At 43.8% G+C, this 19,891-nt stretch overlaps 2 protein-coding genes across 2 annotated transcripts; one reads left to right on the top strand and one right to left on the bottom strand.

Annotated features, from left to right (window-relative positions):
- The first annotated feature begins 94 nt into the window (after positions 1-94).
- On the top strand, positions 95-11,191 carry BECN1 (beclin 1). Its single transcript, XM_027517335.1, has 12 exons — positions 95-242; positions 517-645; positions 2,583-2,650; positions 3,716-3,774; positions 4,396-4,486; positions 4,588-4,724; positions 4,885-5,079; positions 6,137-6,283; positions 7,588-7,737; positions 8,632-8,692; positions 9,135-9,277; positions 10,009-11,191. The coding sequence occupies exons 2-12, from the start codon at positions 519-521 to the stop codon at positions 10,175-10,177; spliced, it is 1,347 nt and encodes a 448-aa protein (XP_027373136.1). The 5' UTR covers positions 95-242; positions 517-518; the 3' UTR covers positions 10,178-11,191.
- CNTD1 (cyclin N-terminal domain containing 1) lies at positions 10,460-19,878 on the bottom strand. The gene is made up of 7 exons (XM_027517337.1): positions 19,544-19,878; positions 16,349-16,424; positions 15,620-15,788; positions 13,649-13,811; positions 12,886-13,030; positions 12,147-12,243; positions 10,460-11,588 (listed from the first exon to the last, which is right to left on the bottom strand). Exons 1-7 carry the CDS (start codon positions 19,710-19,712, stop codon positions 11,394-11,396), a joined length of 1,014 nt encoding a protein of 337 aa, XP_027373138.1. The 5' UTR covers positions 19,713-19,878; the 3' UTR covers positions 10,460-11,393.
- Between the last annotated feature and the right edge of the window lie 13 nt (positions 19,879-19,891).

Raw genomic sequence — 19,891 nt, 5'->3', positions numbered from 1 at the left:
TTTCCCAGCTCAGCCTCTAGAGGTCGCAGCCAGGCGGAAGCGGGTTGGACCATGATTGACCCCTGCGGCACGGCAGTCATCGTGACGTCAAGTCCGGTCCCGGCGGAAGTCCTCCCCCGGCGGACCGGGAAGTAGCTGAAGGCTGGGCGATGGCAGTTTTGGAAGTCCCGCTCGCAGACAGACCCGAAGCCGCGGTACCCCCGCGGTAGACCGGATCAGGGTGGCGGGCTCCGGGTCCCGAGGTGAAAAGCGTTGGGGGCTGAACGGCTACTTTCGAAGGGGACATGGGAACCCCGACGGCCCCTATTGCAGACCCTCCCTGACTTTGGGCTGTAAACTGCCTTTGCCGGGTCAGCCCCGGAAGCAGGTCCGCCTGGTATCCTACCGTTCCTACAGGGAAAGGTGCAGGCGGGGATTTTTACCCCTTCACCACAACAGCAAGTCAGGCGGTAGCTCCGAACCCGGGGTTCAAGGGCGCTTATTCTTCCTAACGTCGTCTCCTTTCCACCGCCGCAGGGATGGAGGGGTCTAAGACATCCAGCAGCACCATGCAGGTGAGCTTCGTGTGTCAGCGCTGCAGCCAGCCTCTGAAACTGGACACGAGCTTCAAGATTCTGGACCGTGTCACCATCCAGGAGCTCACAGGTCAGCGAGGCCCTTGGAAAGAGGGTGATCAAGATCGTTCAAAGTGGGCAGCTTTGGAGATAAAGGTCTTAAGGACTATACATAGCCTGCCACAAACAAGCCTTGTGAGCCTCGGAAGTTGCTTCATCTCTCTGGTTCCTTGTTTTCTTATCGAGAACATAAAAGAGTTCTGACACTATGTGCTTCTGAGAGCTTTCTATAACAAGGAAAGGTCCTTAGTTTTCTGCTCCTGCTGTTTCAGAGTAAAGGATTATGTATATACAAAAATAAACGGCAATTGTGGAGGACTTGCCATATACCGAGTGCATTACATGCATTACTTTTAACCTCTATGGAGTAGTTCAGTTTTACTCCCCTATGCGTAGGAGTAGTAAAAATTTATCATTTCATCCATGAGGAATTGAAGCTCAGTCAGGTTAAATGACTTACCCAGAAGCCAATAGCTGATAAGTAGAGGCAAGTAGAGGAAAATAGAGTAATAGAATCCCAAATCCCCAAGAAGTGAGATGAAGCTAGGAAAAAGGAAAAGATTGAATAAACAGTTAAAATAAGCTCATGGACCTAGAGTCACTCTGCTTGAATTTAACTTCTGGCTGTCATTTACTGGCAGAATGACTTTTTGCAAGTTACTTCACCCAGTTTTTAGTTTCTAAGCCCCAATTTTTTTATTTCCTATATCTGTAAAATGTAAAACAACCTCAAGATAGTTGTAAAGATCAAATATGACACAGACCATGAATACTTAAGAATATGCCAGGGAAAAATACTCAGCAAATATTAACAATTATTATCAATACCTGATTTCTCTTTTCTGAGGGGAATTAACTGTTTAATATGGGAAATTTTTAATATGGAAAATTTCAAACATACAATCAAGAGAATAGCACAGTAAACTCCCTTGTGTCCATCATTCAGCTTCAACAATTAGCTACATTCAACCATTCTTGTTTCCTCTATGCCTACATTCACCTCCCATATCCACTCAGGTATTTTGCTCTTTACCTCTTTTTTTTAAAGGTAAATTTTCATACATTGACAATTTTTAATTGTCAAGATTTTTTTTTTTTTCCGCCTGTACCCCATGGCATGTGGGATCTTAGTTCCCCAGCCAGGGATGGAATCTCTGCCCCCTGCAGTGGAAACTCAGAGTCCTAACTACTGGATCCCCAGGGAAGTCCCTAATTGTCAAGATTTATATATTACATATCTTAGCTTTTTGGGGGGCCATGATGCACACTTTGTAGGATGTAGGATCCTGGTTCCCCAACAGGGATTGAACGTAGGCCCTCGGCAGTGAGAGTGTGGAGTCCTAACCACTGGACTGCCAGTGAATTACCCTTCGCTGTATGTTTTGACAAATGTATACACTCATGTAACTTAGATCTCCATTGCTATGTAGAGAGCTTTCATCTTCCTGGATCTTAGTTCCAGAAAAGGAAGTTTCATCTTCCTTTCATGTTCCCTCCCACTTATTCTGGGGGGAAAAGGATGTTAACTTTTGTTATGGAAAACATCCAAGTTTATAATGAACCTCTGTATACTCATCACCAAGCTTCAGCGATTATGCAGGCACATTTAACCATGTTTCACCTACAGCCCCAAATGATTCTGAAGCAAATAATATAAACATATTTACACCAATAATATAAACACATTTACACCATTATATCCCAAACATATAAACACCATTAATATTTTATTTAAGTATTTTTGAGAGGTAAGATGTCTCTTTAAAGACCTAATCATACCATTATACTGAAAAAACTTTAATAATTCCTTAATCTGATTTAATGAGTGTAAGAAGAAGAAAACAGATCCTTTTTTTGGTAAATTCTACTCTGAGAAAAAGGTGGAGGATGTTTTGATTCTTATCCTTTCACACATGCTCCTGCTCTGAGAAGACTTTCTAAAAGATTCAATGTTTCCCTTGCTCTTAGCTCCATTACTTGCCACAGCCCAGCTGAAACCAGGAGAGACCCAGGAGGAAGAGGCTAACTCAGGAGAGGTATGAAAACACTGGAATGCAAAGTGGGTTTCTGCAGGGTCCTTGGTGCTCCTAGGGCCCCCAGATATGTGGAATCTCTGGTTAACAAGAGACATTCTGCATAATCAGGCCACTTTAGATCACTGAAGATACAGAAGTATACCTGAAGTCACAGGGTTGCTGAATGAGGCATCCATTCAAAAATGTGAAGAGAGACTCTGCTTTATTTGGAGTGGAATTATAAACTATTTTAGGTGGGAGGTGGGATGATGACCTGTGTGTCCAGGTCTTACCTGGTTCATACCTGTTGTTGTAGTTCATTAGTAATATCCACTCCTCTCTAGTCTTAAAAGTATCTACGTTTAGAGATAGAATTGTGTGATTACACTAGGTAGAAAGGGTTGTCAGTGTTTGAGAACATGTCATTTTTTTTAAACTGTATTGAGTGATGATTTTCATTGTCAAAGATAAGACTTTGGTCACATACAAATTATATCAAAGTATGGAAAACAAAGAATCTACTTTGTTTTATGCCATGGCAGACTTCATTGCAGTCTGCTCTGGCTTTTCCCTTGTGCCATGATTTAGGGCAGGAGTCTCTAGCCTCCAGGATCTAATGCCTGATCATCTGAGGTGGAACTGATGTAAAAACAGTAAAAATAAAGTGTGCAATAAACATAATGCGCTTGAACTACCCCTCCCCCTGCCCTGGTCTATGGAAAAATTGTCTTCCATGAAACTGGTCCCTGGTGCCAAAAAGGTTGGGGGCCCCTGAAGGGCATTCTCTCCCCTAGCCTGACTGGTAAGTGTTGAGAAAATGCAAATATAACAGAGTATAACATAGTTAAGAAATACTGTTTCCCACAAAAAAACCAAATGGGACTTGGGGTTTATTTGTACCAGGGGTCCTTTCTTAGTGCCTGTATCCAAGGATTGGCTAGAAAACACCCATTTCTTAAGTCTCTTGTTTCTCAAGTCTTGTGTTTATCAATCATGGGTAAAGCCAAATAGTTCTGAGGCCATTGGGAAAATAGACTCCACCTCAAAAGCTGCTAGAATTCTGATGACTTCTTATTTCCTTCCCAGGAGCCATTTATTGAAACTCGCCAGGATGGTGTCTCTCGCAGATTCATCCCCCCAGCCAGGTGCCTACTACTCCTCAGCCCCCTGTTCCTTGCCAAAGGCCAGTAGAATTTTAATTGAACCCAGAATTGTGATGGAGATGAATCATCACCTAGCCTTTCACTCTTCTAGAAAAGACACTGTCCTTTACACCTGGCCCATCACCTTCCAGTATTGATTTTTTCCTGTAGCCATTCACACAGTGGGAAGGAACAGTAGCTCTCATGATGAAGAATTAAGAAAAGTTGAGAGTGTGATTGACTAATGGAAGAGATGAGCTCTTGAAAAGTTTTAAGATAACAAATGTTATATGTTCAGGTTCTTAGTTATTAATGCATGTAAGAAATGGTCTCTCCTGATTCTCCTTCCTTTTCTACTATAGACACACACATAGCCGTTTTTGATGCCCCCTCTCCCTCCTTAGTCCATCCAGGCCAACCTTCGTGCTGAGTGCCCCTGTGGAAGACCAGCATGGCCTTCCCTTGGGAGAGAGGTATCCTTGGGAGGTCAGTCGGGCTAGGAGTGGGTATGCGCCTTGAGGCCCCTCAGCTGGTGCTTGAGAGTCTCTGCCACCAGCACTGCATATAGGTGGAGGAGGCCTCTCTGCTCCCTCATGTGGCCCATGGGCGGGGGGCTGTCTGCAGGATGATGTCCACAGAAAGTGCCAACAGCTTCACTCTGATTGGGGAGGCATCTGATGGCGGCACCATGGAGAACCTCAGCCGAAGACTAAAGGCAAGTCTGCCTCATGCCAGTGTCTTTCAGTGGGCTGGCTGGTAGGGGGGTCTCCAGGCAGGTGACATGAGACAGGCCCTACCCTGACTCTCTTCTTCCAGGTCACTGGGGACCTTTTTGACATCATGTCAGGCCAGACAGATGTGGATCACCCCCTGTGTGAGGAATGCACAGACACTCTCCTAGACCAGCTGGACACTCAGCTCAACGTCACTGAAAATGAATGTCAGAACTACAAGTGAGTGCCTCCAGAGCCTGGTCCCAGGAACAGGGCTCTGAGTCTTGGGGTGCTCATTGCTCTGGGGCTGTACAGCCCTTACTCAAGAGCTGTGCTTCATGCAGGGAAATGGAATAACAGGTTCCCTCCCGTAAGCATTCCCTGCCTGTGTTCTTGGCAGACGCTGTTTGGAGATCTTAGAGCAAATGAATGAAGATGACAGTGAACAGCTTGGGTTAGAGCTAAAGGAGCTGGCATTAGAGGAGGAGAGGCTGATCCAAGAGCTGGAAGATGTGGAAAAGAACCGGAAGATAGTGGCGGAAAATCTCGAGAAGGTCCAGGCTGAGGCTGAGAGGTTGGATCAGGAGGAAGCTCAGTGAGTGATCACCCTGTTCTTCCATCTTCCTACCTCAAGGCTCTGGGAGGGGAAATGGCTCACAGCCGAATGTGTCTGGTTTGTAAACAGCAGTCGACTTTGAGCAGCATGTCTGCTCTAGACCCTGCATTTCCAGGCCCTGATTCTCGATGTTGGTTGGGAGGCTTATGTAGGAAGAGTCAGCATGATTAAGTGACAGAAGCATTGGTTTTGTCCAGTGCTTTTGGAGAGCCGAGAACCAGGCCTCTAGTGACAGCTCTGTCCTATAGGGAACATTTGGATGAGTCAGGCACTGAATCCCACATCCTCCTCTGGAAGGATAAGTGTGTTGGCCTACATTTATTCTCTTCCAGCTCAAAAATATCACTGGTGCTCTTTTTTAAAAATATTAATTTATTTGGCTGCGCCAGGTCTTAGTTTCAGCTTATGAGATCCTTGATCTTTGTTGCGGTATGTGGGATCTAGTTCCCTGACCAGGGATTGAACCTAGGCCCTCTGCATTGGGAGCTCGGAGTCTTAGCCACTGGACCTCCAGGGAAGTCCTTCATTGGTATTCTTGACCTGAGAGAACCCTCTGTCTAGTGGAGGAGACTGAAGGTGGGGGAGTGGAGGACTGAGAAAAAGTTAAATTTTTCATGAGGTAGTGTAACAAGTTCCATTAGAAATGATATACACTAACCATTTAAAGGACAATAGGCATGTAGAAGTGAAGTGATAGACAATCAGACCATTTCAGGGAAGAAACCACCATTGACTAATTCACCTTGTTTCTGGAAAAGACCAGGAGTCCAAGAAGTATCTGGTCCTGGTTTGGAAGCATCCTGTCCTCCTCCTCTTTTTTGCATATGAGCAGCTGGAATTTGGGACATTTCTGTCCCTCCCAGGCAAAACATCTAGGGCAACTATGTTCCTTTGTATGAGATCTATGCCAAATGTACAAGGTGCTGCAACTAGAAGTGACCATAATCACTAGAAGAAGTCTTTGAGAGGAGCGATGGGAGAGAAATTTTAGCCCCCAAACTAACAGCCTTTAAATGACCACCTTATCTATTCACAGGTATCAAAGGGAATACAGTGAATTTAAAAGACAACAGCTGGAACTGGATGATGAGCTGAAGAGTGTAGAAAACCAGATGCGTTATGCCCAGATGCAGCTGGACAAGCTGAAGAAAACCAACGTCTTTAATGCAACCTTCCACATTTGGTAAGAAGGGCTGGAGGGTGAGGAGCATCTGGGAAGCACTGAATATCTGAATGTTAGCTGTTGACCACTAAGCCAAGGTGCCCACCTCCCATGAAATAGAAGTCCATGTCATTTTCATCCCATCTAGGCTTCTTCCATTTCTTGAGTTGGGATAGCCACAGTCAGGGGATTGAGATTCTAGAGCTTGGTAACTTCCATTCTTCCAAGGAGAGGGAAAGATCGGAGCCCTCCAGCCACAGGAAAATCTGAGCCTCTGCCTGGTGCTGATTTCTCATCCCCCTCTCCCGGAGTTATTTGTTTACTCATTTATTTGACATTTTATCCATTTCAGCTGGTATCTGTTGAGCATCTTCTATGTGGTCGACACTGCTCAGCACTGGGTGGGCAGCAGCAAGCAATATTCATTCTGCCTCCTGGTTGCTACAGTCTTGTGGGGGAGGGGGAGATGGCTGGGTAACAGGCACTTGCACCTCAGTGTGGTCCTGGTGAACCCAGGGTGCTGTGGGAACACATAAGGGCACTTCACCTGATTTGAGGAGGCTGCATGAACGTTTCCCCCAGAGGAAGTGGATGTTTAAGCTGAGACGTGGAGTCTAAGTCTGCAGAGGAGGAGGGTTGTTCTCGGCAGAGAGAACATCCTGTGTAAAGAGGCAGAGGAAAGTGGAAGTGATAATCTCCCACTGAACCTTCTGGACTGAAAGGAGCTTATTGTGACTGGAGATGGAGTATAAAGCAGAGAAGGACAGGGTGTGAAACTGGAGCACTACCAATTCCTTAAGGATCTTAGAAGCCTCGTTAAGGGATTTGGACTTTATCCGAAAGGCAGTGGGAGCCACTGAAGCGCTTTGGGCAGGAAAGTGACACAGTACAGCTGTATTTGTAAATGATGGCTTTACCTGCAATGTGAGAAATGACTTGGGGGAGAGGGCAAGGCTGTTGGTTAGGAAATTTGTCCGGGGGATTCTAAACACAAAGAGAGCCATGGTGTTGAGTCTGAAGAGAAGTGGACAGATTCAAGAGGTTTAGGAGGTAGAACCAGCAGAGCTTGGTGGTTTTGGGGAAAAGGGAGCTGAGAGAGAGCATTCAGGGATGACCCCCAGGTTTCTACTTTGATGTCTGAGCAGCAGGGAGAAAGATGATGACTCACGCTTTAGGCATGTATTTAAAGTACCAGGTAGGGCTTGGATATGTGAATATGAAGATAAAGAGAGAGATTTATGCCAGGTTTTAGGTGAGAACAGGAAATATCAGAATTCGCCAAGTTTTAAGTTCTCTCTGTATTTTCCCCTGCCCTTCTTCTGTAGGCATAGTGGACAGTTTGGTACAATCAATAACTTCAGACTGGGTCGGCTGCCCAGTGTTCCTGTGGAATGGAATGAGATTAATGCTGCTTGGGGCCAGACAGTGTTGCTGCTCCACGCCCTGGCCAATAAGATGGGTCTGAAATTTCAGAGGTAAAAAAGGTGGTCCTTTCTTGAGTGTGGTGTGTCTTTGATATAATCTGTGTATCCTACCTGTTACTTCTGTTGACTACGCAAGAGCCCTTGCTCCCAGCAAGCAGGGAGTATTCTGTCTATGGAGACTGTGTGCTTCTGGTTTTCTCCTCACCACAGGCCTTTTCCACTGATTGAGCAGTCCATGAACTGCATGACTATAGCAGTGGTCCTCAACTTCCTGTCTCCAGAACCTAAAAAATCTCCAGATTTCTGTTTCTAAATCTAAACCAGAACATACATTCATCCATAAAAGACCCTCAGATAATTATACAATAAATGTAGGTTTTTTTTTTCCTTCTCTTTTTTAAAATACTTATTTGTGTTTGTTTGTTTATTTATTTAACTGCACCAGGTCTTAATTGCAGCCTGTGGGATTTAGTTCCTTGACCAGGGATCCAATCTGGTCCCCCTGCATTGGGAGCATAGAGTCTTAGCCACTGGACCACCAGGGAAGTCCCAAACAAAACTTTTTAAACATGGAGGCCCCATGGGGAGGTTAGAGAGAAGTGGAAATAATAAAAGAGGTCCTTGGGTAGCTTGGGCTTCCATGGTGGCTCAGACAGTAAAGAATCTGCCTGCAATGCAGGAGACCCAAGTTCAGTCCTTGGGTCGAGAAGATCTCCTAGAGAAGGAAGTGGCAGCCCACTCCAATATTCTTGCCTGGAGAATTCCATGGACAGAGGAGCCTGGTAGGTCCCAGTCCATGGAGTCGCAAAGAGTTGGACACAACTGAGTGACTAATACTTTCACTTTCTTTGGGTAGCTGAAGACCAAAAATCACTGGGTTATAACACCCTAGTAATCTCTTTAGGTAGAGTCCTGTATTCATCTCTGTCTGCATCTCCATTTTAGGTATCGACTTGTTCCCTATGGAAACCATTCATATCTGGAGTCTCTGACAGACAAATCTAAGGTACTCTAGGAAGTTCCATTTTTCACCTATAGTATAGAATTATTGTACCTCGTAACAAAATAGTTTACTTTTGATAATAGCATAATTTCATTCTTAGACTGAGATATCTTATGATGAGCCAGTGTCTTGTTCAGTGGCTTGTCCAGTTCAGGATTAGCTCTTTGGGGTCTGTTGAGAAAATTATACTTCTACAGTTTGTTGAGAAGGGATGTGGGCAGATCCAAGGAGAAGGTGTGTGCCAGGATGAGAAAGGCATCACCATGCACATGTTTAATACATTTCGGTGATGGTGAAACAGTTCTGGGTGCATGGTATTTGCCCAAGGTTACTGTTGCCAGTGGAATCCAGACAGAACCTGTTAGAGAGATGGATTGGATTGGGAGCAGCCTGTTGAAGCCAGCGTTTGGGCCACATGTACAGCTAGTTCTCTCTTCTCGGGCAGGAGCTGCCGTTGTACTGTTCAGGGGGGCTTCGGTTTTTCTGGGACAACAAGTTTGACCATGCAATGGTGGCTTTCCTGGACTGTGTGCAGCAGTTCAAAGAAGAAGTTGAGAAAGGCGAGACACGTTTTTGCCTTCCTTACAGGTCAGTATTCCCCAGTGCTGAATGAATCTAAAGTAGGACCAAAGTGAGCAGAATGGAAGGGACAGTAAGAATGGAAGCAAAACCAGTACACATGGTGGGAAAGCTGAAAACGGAGTAAAATCCCATGACGCTGATGGGCAGGATGGATCCAACACTGTAAGCAAGACAGTGTGACCACCTGATCCCTGGAAAAAATGCTGACTTCAATGGTGTAGGGGATTTTCTTGGTGCAAAGCTCAAGCCTGCTCTCCAATTTCAGGGAGGTTTTCCCTTATGCCCTTGGAAAGATACAGGAATGCTTCCTTTGATCAAATTTTGCAGGAGCCCAGAGATAGATGGGCACCTTACTTAAGAGAGTAAGGCTGAGCTGCTTCCATCACCCCAAAACAAAGCATTTCTTTTCTTCTGCCTCCCTTCCCTCCCCACGAGGGAGGGATGCCTAGGAAAACAGTGCAGAGTGCTGTCACCCTCACTTACCCTCTGCTCCAGGCTTCTCATCCATTTGGGTGTGTGTCCTGTCCCTGTACTCTGCAATGACAATGAGGCTCTTGTGACAGCCTTCTTGATTTTGGGCTTTCAAGCAAATCCAAAATACACTACCGTTGCTTGCCAAGAGTTCTTTAATAGATAAAATGACGTGAATGGTCCCTTGATCAAGTCCCTGCCTATTTGCCTGAACTGACTTAACTTGGATCTCAGTTACTAATGAGTTCTGCTGTGTTCACCTGCAGGATGGATGTGGAGAAAGGCAAAATTGAAGACACAGGAGGCAGTGGTGGTTCCTATTCCATCAAAACTCAGTTTAACTCGGAGGAACAGTGGACAAAAGCTCTCAAGTTCATGCTGACGAATCTTAAGTGGGGTCTTGCTTGGGTATCCTCACAGTTTTATAACAAATGACTTTCTTTTTTCCTTAGTTCGTTTGCCTTAAAGGCTTTCAATTTTGTTTTGTTTGCAGAAAAAGAAAGTGTTAAATTCGGGTACTATTAAACAGCATATGTTTACAATACCAAAAAAGAAAAAAAATCCACAAAAGCCACTTTATTTTAAAATATCATATAACAGATAGTTTCCAGAACTACAACATGCCATGTATAGCATCTGGTCTTTGTCACAGTTTTGACTCTTAACCCCATGCCTTCCTTTCCCTTTGTCCCCTCAAAACAAATAATTTAAGTTTGCTTTTTTTTTTTTTAACTGAGTTGAATTGAGATTGATGTGTTTTCACTGGAGTTTGTCTCTCTCAACTTCCTGCACTTAGAACATGAACTAGAAACTTTTGTCTCTCCACTGAGAGGACAAGAAGTGTGAGATGCACAGTTGGATAACATGAGAAAATGACACAAGCTTTGGTCACCATGTGATGTGATCAGAAGCTTGAAATTTAACACTTCTTACTTGGTTCTAGTACTGAATGCCTGCTCTACTCTGTGTTAAGAGATATGAAATGGTGTTTGATACTGTTTGAGACTTTGGTGGAGAGATTTAATTATTTGTAATAAAAGATCAACTGCAGTCTGATAACTGCCCAGAGGTGCACTGTTGGGTTTTTCTTTAACTAAAATAGAGTACTTTGTATTCTGGGAGAATTGAGTTCAAGTGCAGGTATGTGGAAAGTCTGTTGAAATATGTGTAGAGGTAGGTGTTAGTTTTTAAAAAGACTAATGGAAAAATAGACAGCTGTAGAGAAGGCCCTATTTGTGTAGCTCTCTGTAACAGAACAGAGATGTTAAACTAATTTTAAGGGGAAATAAAGTCAACATCCTTGATGTTCAGTCAGGGTCACCCATATGGTCTCAGTATTTGAGTCCCTGGTTAATACTAATTTCCATGTCTGAGGTTCTGTCTTAATAAAATGAATAAAATAAAAAGAATAAATATCTTGTTAAACAAAAATAAACTAATTTCACTGATCCTCTGTCTTCTCCCAGCTCTTTGACATTTTCAGTGTGATATGACAAAAGGGACATGGTTATTCATCTTAATTCTTTCTCTGATGCAGAAAAATAAGCGTGAAGTTGGATTACAAAAGACAACTCAGAAGATGCTTGGAACTTTTGTACCCTGAGTATGAAAGTAAACAAAGGGAGGGATGGGTGCAGTGACAGAAGGCTGTTTATATTTGGCAGATTCCGCCTGCCTCATGTGTTGAAGGAAGCGCAGACCTTGGAGGTCGGGCCACCAGGTGGGGAGGAACAGGCTGCTGTTGACCTGGAGTGCTGGCTCCCACGCTGTGAGTTAGGATTGCATAAGAGAACTCAGCAATGCTCTCCAAGGCAATGCCAGTGATGCTCTGCAAATGCCCCATGACCTTCAGAAATAGAGACAGATTTCTTATTACTACATAAACACATGTTAGTGCATAAATAGACACATTGCTGGGGCTTTTCTCTCAAGCCAAATGTAAGTTTTTTCATTTCTCTGAACTTACACAGAGAATCCAGATCCCAGTGTTTGCCAGTGGCCATGTTAAGCTAGGATACCTTTGCCCTGATAGTGTTAGCATGGAAAGTTTCTGCTAGACATTTCCCTCTGCTGAGAAAAGTTTTGTGAAATATGAGAGGGATATTTGAGTCTTGACATTTTCTGTTTGGGAGGATACACTTAATGGGCTTTAACATGGTAGTGGATTATCATAATGGGAAGCGAACAAGCTGAAATTGAGCCTTCATTTCCAATTTCACAAGGGGGAAAGTGGAGAACATTTTTCAGTCCTATCCTAGTTTTCTCTCCCAAGTCCTGCTTATTCATCCTAATCCTAGGTCTTGGCAGTTACCTTTTATAGCTTGTCTGTTTTCCCTTAACTAATGGGAGAATGCTTTCTATTAAATGAATTCTGACCATGCTGGTCCTGCTCAGTGATGCATACCTGGCTCCAGCACTCATGGTTTTGGATGAAAGCACTTGCTGCAATGATTCCTACTGCCAACAGCATGAAGTCTTCCTTCACTGAAACAAACTTTTCCCTGAGTGATTAAAACCACATTAATTTTGGAGCTAGAGTGACACTCGATCTTCCAAATCCTAGGGCTACAGGACTTCAACTCTGAGTTGTTTATGTTGATCATGGGAAATTTTATACATGCAAAGAAATGGTCAAGTAATATCTAATTGATTCCCTCTTCCAACTTCCCCCAACTCAACTGAGATGAAAACATGAGCCTTCTGGCTGAATGGTTTATGGACCTTTTGTTGTTCCATCTGTCTCCCTACCAAATGTAACTGTGAGGCTTTTTACCAGCCTGACTTTACAGTAATCAAACACTTTGTCCAAGTTGCAACCCTGTGACTGGCTTTTTTTCCTAGGTGACTATAAAAGCAGTTCAGTAATCTGAAATTATAAGCAGCTATAAAAGAAGAATTAGGAATGAAAGTATGTTAATTACTTGAAGTCATTTAAATTTAAAAGTAAAAGCCTCTAGGGTTTTGCTGATTGGACTCAGTCATCCATCCAAACAACATATTAGATGTAGATTAGAACAAGGTAACCCGTGCAGGTTATCTGTGGCCTAGGTGCCTTGCTAGGTAAATTCCATTTCCCAGGTTCTCGTGATATGTTACTGACTCCCTGTTTCTGGAAGGAGCCTACAGTAAAGGAGTTGCCTTACCCTTGCAGCTGACTGGGTGTGGAGTTCTCAATTGAAGCCCTCAGCAGGCTTTCATATACAGGTTCATGCAGAAGATAGACTAGGTCAAGTAGAATCAGGCAGGTTGCATGCAGCTGTGTGGCTGGGACCAAACAGCCATTGTATCCTAGATGGAGTATGCGCATGGTAAAGAGCATTATGTGTGTCTGATTGTAATCACAGTTGTCACGCGAAACAAAGCTTCAGAGCTGCTAGTGTGCTTCCTGGTTGCTAAGTTCTACTATAAGAAACCTCTAGCTGGAGGTCGATTTTAAAGGACAAAGGGAGAAGTAGAGAAAACTTCATCTACGAGATACATATATAATTGGAACCTATTTGCTTGTTCCCCTCTTATCTCATGCCTCTATAAAATCAACTCTTTGATCTTACAATAAGAGAGTGGCTAATGAGTCCAAATAGAATCCAGGTGCGGAGACTGGTGTTTCTTTCCCTGACAAGTACTAGAGGAAACTACTGAAAACTGCTGTTCCTCACTGGCAGGTTCTGTCCACTGCCCCCAAACCCTTTAACACATTCCTTTTTTTATCTTTTTTTTTTTTTTTTTTGGCCACCCGTGAGGCATGCAGGATCTTACTTCCCTGACCAGGGATCTAACCTGTGCCACTTGCAGTGGAGGCGTGAGTCTTAACCACTGGACCACCAGGGATGTCCCCCTAGGAACTTCTATGGAAGTTCTGCCTTCTTATGGAAGACTCCAACTCACATGCCCAACACAGTTAAGTACCTAAAACCTCCAGGAGCATCTCCACATATGCCAGGGGAGTAGGCAGATTGATTTGGAAGTTCAGGGACTTCAAAACATCAAGCTCTGATTCCAGCAGTTCTTCTTTAGTGTGAAGATACCCTAGAGTCCGGAGGAAATTCAGGACTGTAACGTTGCTGATTATCTGAGCAAACAAAACCAAAAGATAGTGAAAGGGAGAGCAGGTCGTCAGAATAGAGGTCATACATCTTGGCATAGTAAACAAAGCCCTTCACAATCCAGTCCTTGCCTTTATCTCAGCTTCTTCTTGGTAATTCCCCCTTATACTCTACTGCTGCTGCTACTGCTAAGTCACTTCAGTCGTGTCCAACTCTGTGCGACCCCATAGACAGCAGCCCACCAGGCTCCCCCGTCCCTGGGATTCTCCAGGCAAGAATACTGGAGTGGGTTGCCATTTCCTTCTCTAATGCATGAAAGTGAAAAGTGAAAGTGAAGTCGCTCAGTCGTGTCTGACCCTCAGCAACCCCATGGACTGCAGCCTTCCAGGCTCCTCCATCCATGGGATTTTCCAGGCAAGAGTACTGGAGTGGGGTGCCATTGCCTTCTTCATTATACTTTACACTTACACAGAATTACTTGCATTCCCAAACCCACAGGCTCTCCAGGTGTCTACACGTTTCCCATGTCTGCATCTCCCTCTGCCCTGCCCTCCAACCCCCCACCCCGCACACACCTCCCTTAACTGCTCTCCTTACCTATTTCTCCTCTCCCCTTAGGATCCATCCATTCCCCAGCCCTCCCCTTCAAGAAGTCACTTTATTGGTTAAAGTGATATACCAAAAATCTTACAGCTAACATCATTTGTAATGGTGAGAAATTGAATGCTTTCTCCCTAAGATTGTGAAAAAGCAAAGATGTCTGCCCTCACCATTTGTATTCAACTTAAACTAGAGCATACAGGCAGTGAAACATTCCTGGATAACAATTAAAAGAGTAATGCATTACTGTAAGTTAATAGCAGGAAATAATTATTATTAAAATTTTTTAATTAATCTCAAAGAGAGGCAGAACTGAGAAACACCTCTAGATGGGAGTGGAGATAGTGCTTAACAACAGGTGGAATATACTGAATAAATGTTCTGCTGTTTGTTTAAAAAAAGAGTAATTTTCTCTAAATACACTTCCTTGTCTCTACAAGGCTGATTAGGTACATTCACAGCCCTCTGTATTCACACTAATCAGAATACTTTCCCACATTTGTTTGTCTTCTCCCATTAGATAATAAATTCCTTGAGAGCATAGACAATATTTTTACTCTTGTAGCTATGGCACCATAGAAGACAATAAATATTTGTTGAATAAATGATACTTTATTATACAAGCATCACATAGTGATATGGAAACATTTTGTCCTTTATAAATGCAGTAGTTTTTTTGCCTTTAATACTACTAGGTAGGTTAGCAATTCAGGCACCTTATGTAAACTGTCCTTGAGTCCAAGGGGAGGAAAGGTGACCTGTATGAATGATGGCATCTGTCCAGCAATTATACTTTGGGAACAGAACTTCAGGTTAATAATCGCAGTGTGACTGTGTGTGTGTGTGTGTGTGTGTGTGTGTGTAGGAGGTCTGTGTGACTGTGTGTGTGTAGGAGGTCTGTGTGACTGTGTGTATGTGTGTGTGTGTAGGAAGCCTGTGTGACTCTGTGTGTGTGTGTAGGAGGTCTGTGTGACTGTGTGTGTGTGTGTGTGTAGGAAGCCTGTGTGACTCTGTGTGTGTGTGTAGGAGGTCTGTGTGACTGTGTGTGTGTGTAGGAGGTCTGTGTGACCGTGTGTGTGTGTGTAGGAGGTCTGCTTAGGAAGCATGATTATACTCTGGAATTTCCGCATGAGTAGTATCACCTAGACCTAGGAGTGGGTTTCTCAAAGCCACCTTTGGATGAGCTGGTTTCTCTCTAACACTTAGGTGCCCATGAGCCACCCTAGCTCCTTACTTTGTAGTGGAAGGAAAGTTTGCTCGCCAGCTGAACACATGACACAAGACGCAGGATAAACTTGTTGAAAAGCTGCTCTTTCAGAGCCCTCCAATTCTGAGGCTCTGTCTTCCCTCTCAGCTGAATTGTAGCTTGCCTGCAGATGTTCTCTGCCTGCTTAACCATAAACCTGTAAAGAAGGGAAAAAGGAGAGAAATCAATCCACACACACTGAGACTAAATGGAGTTTGTGCTTCAAACTATGCTACATCTTATCCTAATATCCAATTGCTGGCTAAAAAAATTTACATTTGTGAACTTCCCTGGTGGCACAGTGGATAAGAATCCGCCTGCCAATGCAGGGAATGTAGGTTCGATCCCTGATCCAGGAAGATTCTACATGCCATGAAGCAACTTAGCCCATGAGCTGCAACTACCGAAGCCCATGGGCCTAGATTCTGTGCCCTACAACAAGAGAAGCCACCTCAATGAGAAGTCCTTGCACCAGAATGAAGAGTAGCCCCAGCTTGCCGCAACTACAAAAAGTCTGCACAAAGCAACAAAGTTCCAGAATAGCCAAAAATAAATGTTTTTAAAAATACAAAACTTTAAAAAAAAATTACATTTGCAAGTAAAAGAGGGTACAAACCTGGCCTCACAGTAAGAAGCAACTAGTATTTTTTTTAAGATATGGGTACATTAGCCATCCTGTGAGTTACTCTCACAAAAGCCTTATGCTCAGGGCTTTACCTTTCAAGGATTTCTACAGCCTGGTAGCTCACGGATTTCTCCAGACACCATTGTTCAGACAGGAGAAAAACAAACTCTGCCAAAACAGTAAAGAAGAGCCTGATTCACAAGGTGCAACCAAAACGACTCTGGGAACCCTTGGCCTTGTATGAAGGCCATGATGGGGCTCGGGGAAGAGGGTCAGGAAGTGTGAAAGATGAGACTGAAACAATCCAAGCGGAGCCTGGTTCCCTTTGCTGCCAATAGACAGATGAGAAGCATGAAAAGGAGGCTGACTGAGTGCAAAAACAAAGGCTTACTAAGCCCCCTCAGGGCCCCTTGAGCCTTCCTGTGGGTCTCAACTGATGAAAGGCTTGGCCAGCTACACACAAACAAACCAGCTGGTCTACTTGGCCTTTACACCATGCTGGGAACCTCCGGCTTCAAGAGAGATTCTTGGATGGATAAAAACCCTAACTCCTATATTCTGTTTTCAGTGGAATGTTGACAGGAACAAAAAGGTCCCTCCTGGAGCTTCGATATTCTTTATAACACTGTTTGTTTAGTAACCACCCTCTGGAGAACTCCCATTGCTTTACAAACACAATTCACCTTACAGCTGGACACCACCTCTCCACCACCAGTTTGTTGGGTAAATCTTTGGTGGCTGAGCCTCCTCCAGGAGCAAGTTTGTTACTGTGAAGTGGCTTGTTTGGAAGAATCATCCCCTAAATCAGGGAACAAGGTCCAGCTTGGGTGGGGGCAAGTCATTGGGAAGGTGGGAAGGGTAAGATACCTTGGCAAGATTTTAGGCTGCCTGTGTTTCTCTTTGAAAGAACAGCCCCAGATAGAATTCTATTTAGTTAGCAATATCATTAGAGGGTGGAAACAAGGATAAATGTTAGCTCTTAAAGGTCTGCAGAACTAGGAACTGTGAGCATTAATCAACAAAGAATTACAAATAGTCAAATTTCCATATATCTTCAGAGAAAATCTAACTTAAAGGAAAAAAATTATAAAATTTAGCATAAAAGTTTAACAATTGACTTGACACAGGTTACACATAGATATATGTACAAAACTTCATCATGACAGAGGCTAAAGCTCTGCTAACAGTGTCCAACGAAGAGGATAATTAGTTTAAGCAATTAAGCGAAGTATCCTAGAACTCCTAATTGTGTCATTAGCCAGTCATTTTATTTGCTGGAGCCTAGATTTCATTTCTTTATTTTCATGGGGAGGGGTGTGTTTATAGTTGTTTTATTTTTTATTTGAATTATTAACTATTAATATCTGGGCAATTGTTTCTGTTAATATTTTCCATTTTAACTTGCCAAGAAAACAGTGTGGGTTCGGTGGAATGGATGAGGGTTATACCTCTCTCCTGCTGCTGGCTCCATCTCCTGTACTTATTATACAAACATACTCAAATCTATTAACTAAAAGACCCTCCCCTTCCAATCTCTTAAACTAGGGCTCTATCTCTGTAGCCTCTATCACTGTGAAAACTCTCGCAAGCCTAGCTTATACCTGCTGCTACCACTTAATCACTCAGTCCCTCATATTCTGCAATTTGGCTTCTACTTTTTACAATTTGCTGAAATGATTGTCTCAGGGGTCAGAAAATACATCCAAACTGTTAAATATCATGGTCCTTTTGCAATCCTCATCCCTGTTGTTCACATCTCTGAAGCATCTGAAACTGCTGACCATCATCCTTCATGAAACTTTCCTCTTGCTTCCAAGGGTCTCTTGGTTCTGTTCCTATCTCCCCAACCATTCCATTTATTTTCTTCATGACTCTTCTTCCCTCTCCACTTTCCTGAACACAAAATGTCTCCCAAGAAACTGTACTAGATTCCGCTTCTAAGAGCTCATCCTCTGCCAGTTTCAGCAGTATCACTAATGGAGATAACTCCCAAACCCTTATCTTTACTTGACCTCTCTTCCAATTTAAATTTTTAAACAACCTGCCAGAAACCTTCTTCCAGATGTTCCACAAGCATCTGAAACTCAGTAGATCTCAAACCAAAACTATTTTATTTCCCAGACAAGTCACGTTTCCTTTTTGTTTTTTCTTTTTCTGTGTGTTTCTCTTAATGGCACCACCGTATGTCTAGGCTCAACCCTTTGACATAGTCATCTTCCCCTTTTTCATTTCTTAAATTCATCCATTGCAGAGCCCTAGATTTTACCTCTGAAATGTTTTTAATCTATCCTGTCTTGTCATTTCTTCTGTCTTATTACCTAAAAAATAACAACTGACAAAGACTCCACTGGACAACCTACCCCCTACCTCTCTCTACTCTGATCCATCCTTTACATCACAGCCAAAATAATTCTTTCTAAGGCAAAGGTTACAGTTACAGAACTCCCATATGCGGGGGGTGGGGTGGGGTGGGGGAACCTTTAATGCCTTCTTGTTTTCCTATTATGTCGCATATAAACTCCTCACTTTGGCATTCAAAATTCCCTGTGGAATGTCTCCAAACCACCTTTCTGGTCTGAATTTCAACTACTCTTCCACATGCTCTGGCCAACCTGGATGACATGGTACCCACATTCACTCAAAGTGTCCCTATTTCATTGTTTGACTCATGTTATTCCGTTTTAGTAGAAACATGGTCCTAGGAGTTGCCATGGTCTAGTTAGTGGTTAGGATTTGGCGCTTCCACTATTGAGGCCTGGGGTCAATCCCTGGTTGGGGAACTCCCACAAGCTGCCCAGCACAGCCGGAAAAAAGAAAGAAACATCACCTTCACCAACCAAAATGTCATCCTTCAGGGTCTACCTTAAATACCATGATGCTTGGAGGACTCCTTAATTCATCCTACTCCCACCTCACTCCATCTTTCCTCTCAGTCTCCATAAAAGCTTGTTTTATGTGGTATGACACTTATCTAACCATACTTGTACCTAGTCATTTGCAGATTTGTCCTAATAGTCTCCAAAGATTATATACATGATTTAAAAGTTGGGACTAGACCTCTTTTTCATCTTTCTATCCCAGGAGGCAAGGAGAGTAAGTAGTCTATACATGTTAAATCAAGGGTGGGGGGGCTGGTGAGTCTGGCTCATCACTGTACCCCCACGCCTGGCATATAGTAGGTACTAACGAAACTTTAAGGAATAACGCATAATGAATCTCAAGATGGGTGCCTCAAAGACAAGTGCCCGGGTCTCCCATAAGACCAGCCCCCCGGCCTGCATCCCCACCCACGATCCGGGTCTGCCTGAAGCTGCCCATCCGGCCCGCAGCCTCCTGCACGGCTTGCTCATTCTGCTGGGCCAAGTGGAGCAGAGTGTCTTCAATGGTCTCTGTGGCAACAGCTCCAAACCGAAAGTCACTGAAAGAGGATAATCTTGGCCTTTCAGGTCGGTCCATCTTCAGAACCCTATTTGGGCACCCGGACGGCTCATAAACCGATCCCTTTAACTTCTCTTCAGTCTTCTGCCACCCCTTGGATTCTTCGTCGCCTTCCCTGCCCCCGTCCTCGCCTCAAATCTGAGGAAAACCCAATTCCTAACACAGCCTCGAGCCTTCCACAGCCTTTTCCCGCCCCA

Source organism: Bos indicus x Bos taurus, chromosome 19 (genome assembly GCF_003369695.1).
Source record: "Bos indicus x Bos taurus breed Angus x Brahman F1 hybrid chromosome 19, Bos_hybrid_MaternalHap_v2.0, whole genome shotgun sequence".
Lineage (NCBI taxonomy): Eukaryota > Metazoa > Chordata > Mammalia > Artiodactyla > Bovidae > Bos > Bos indicus x Bos taurus.
This window is presented reverse-complemented; position numbering and strand designations above follow the sequence as displayed.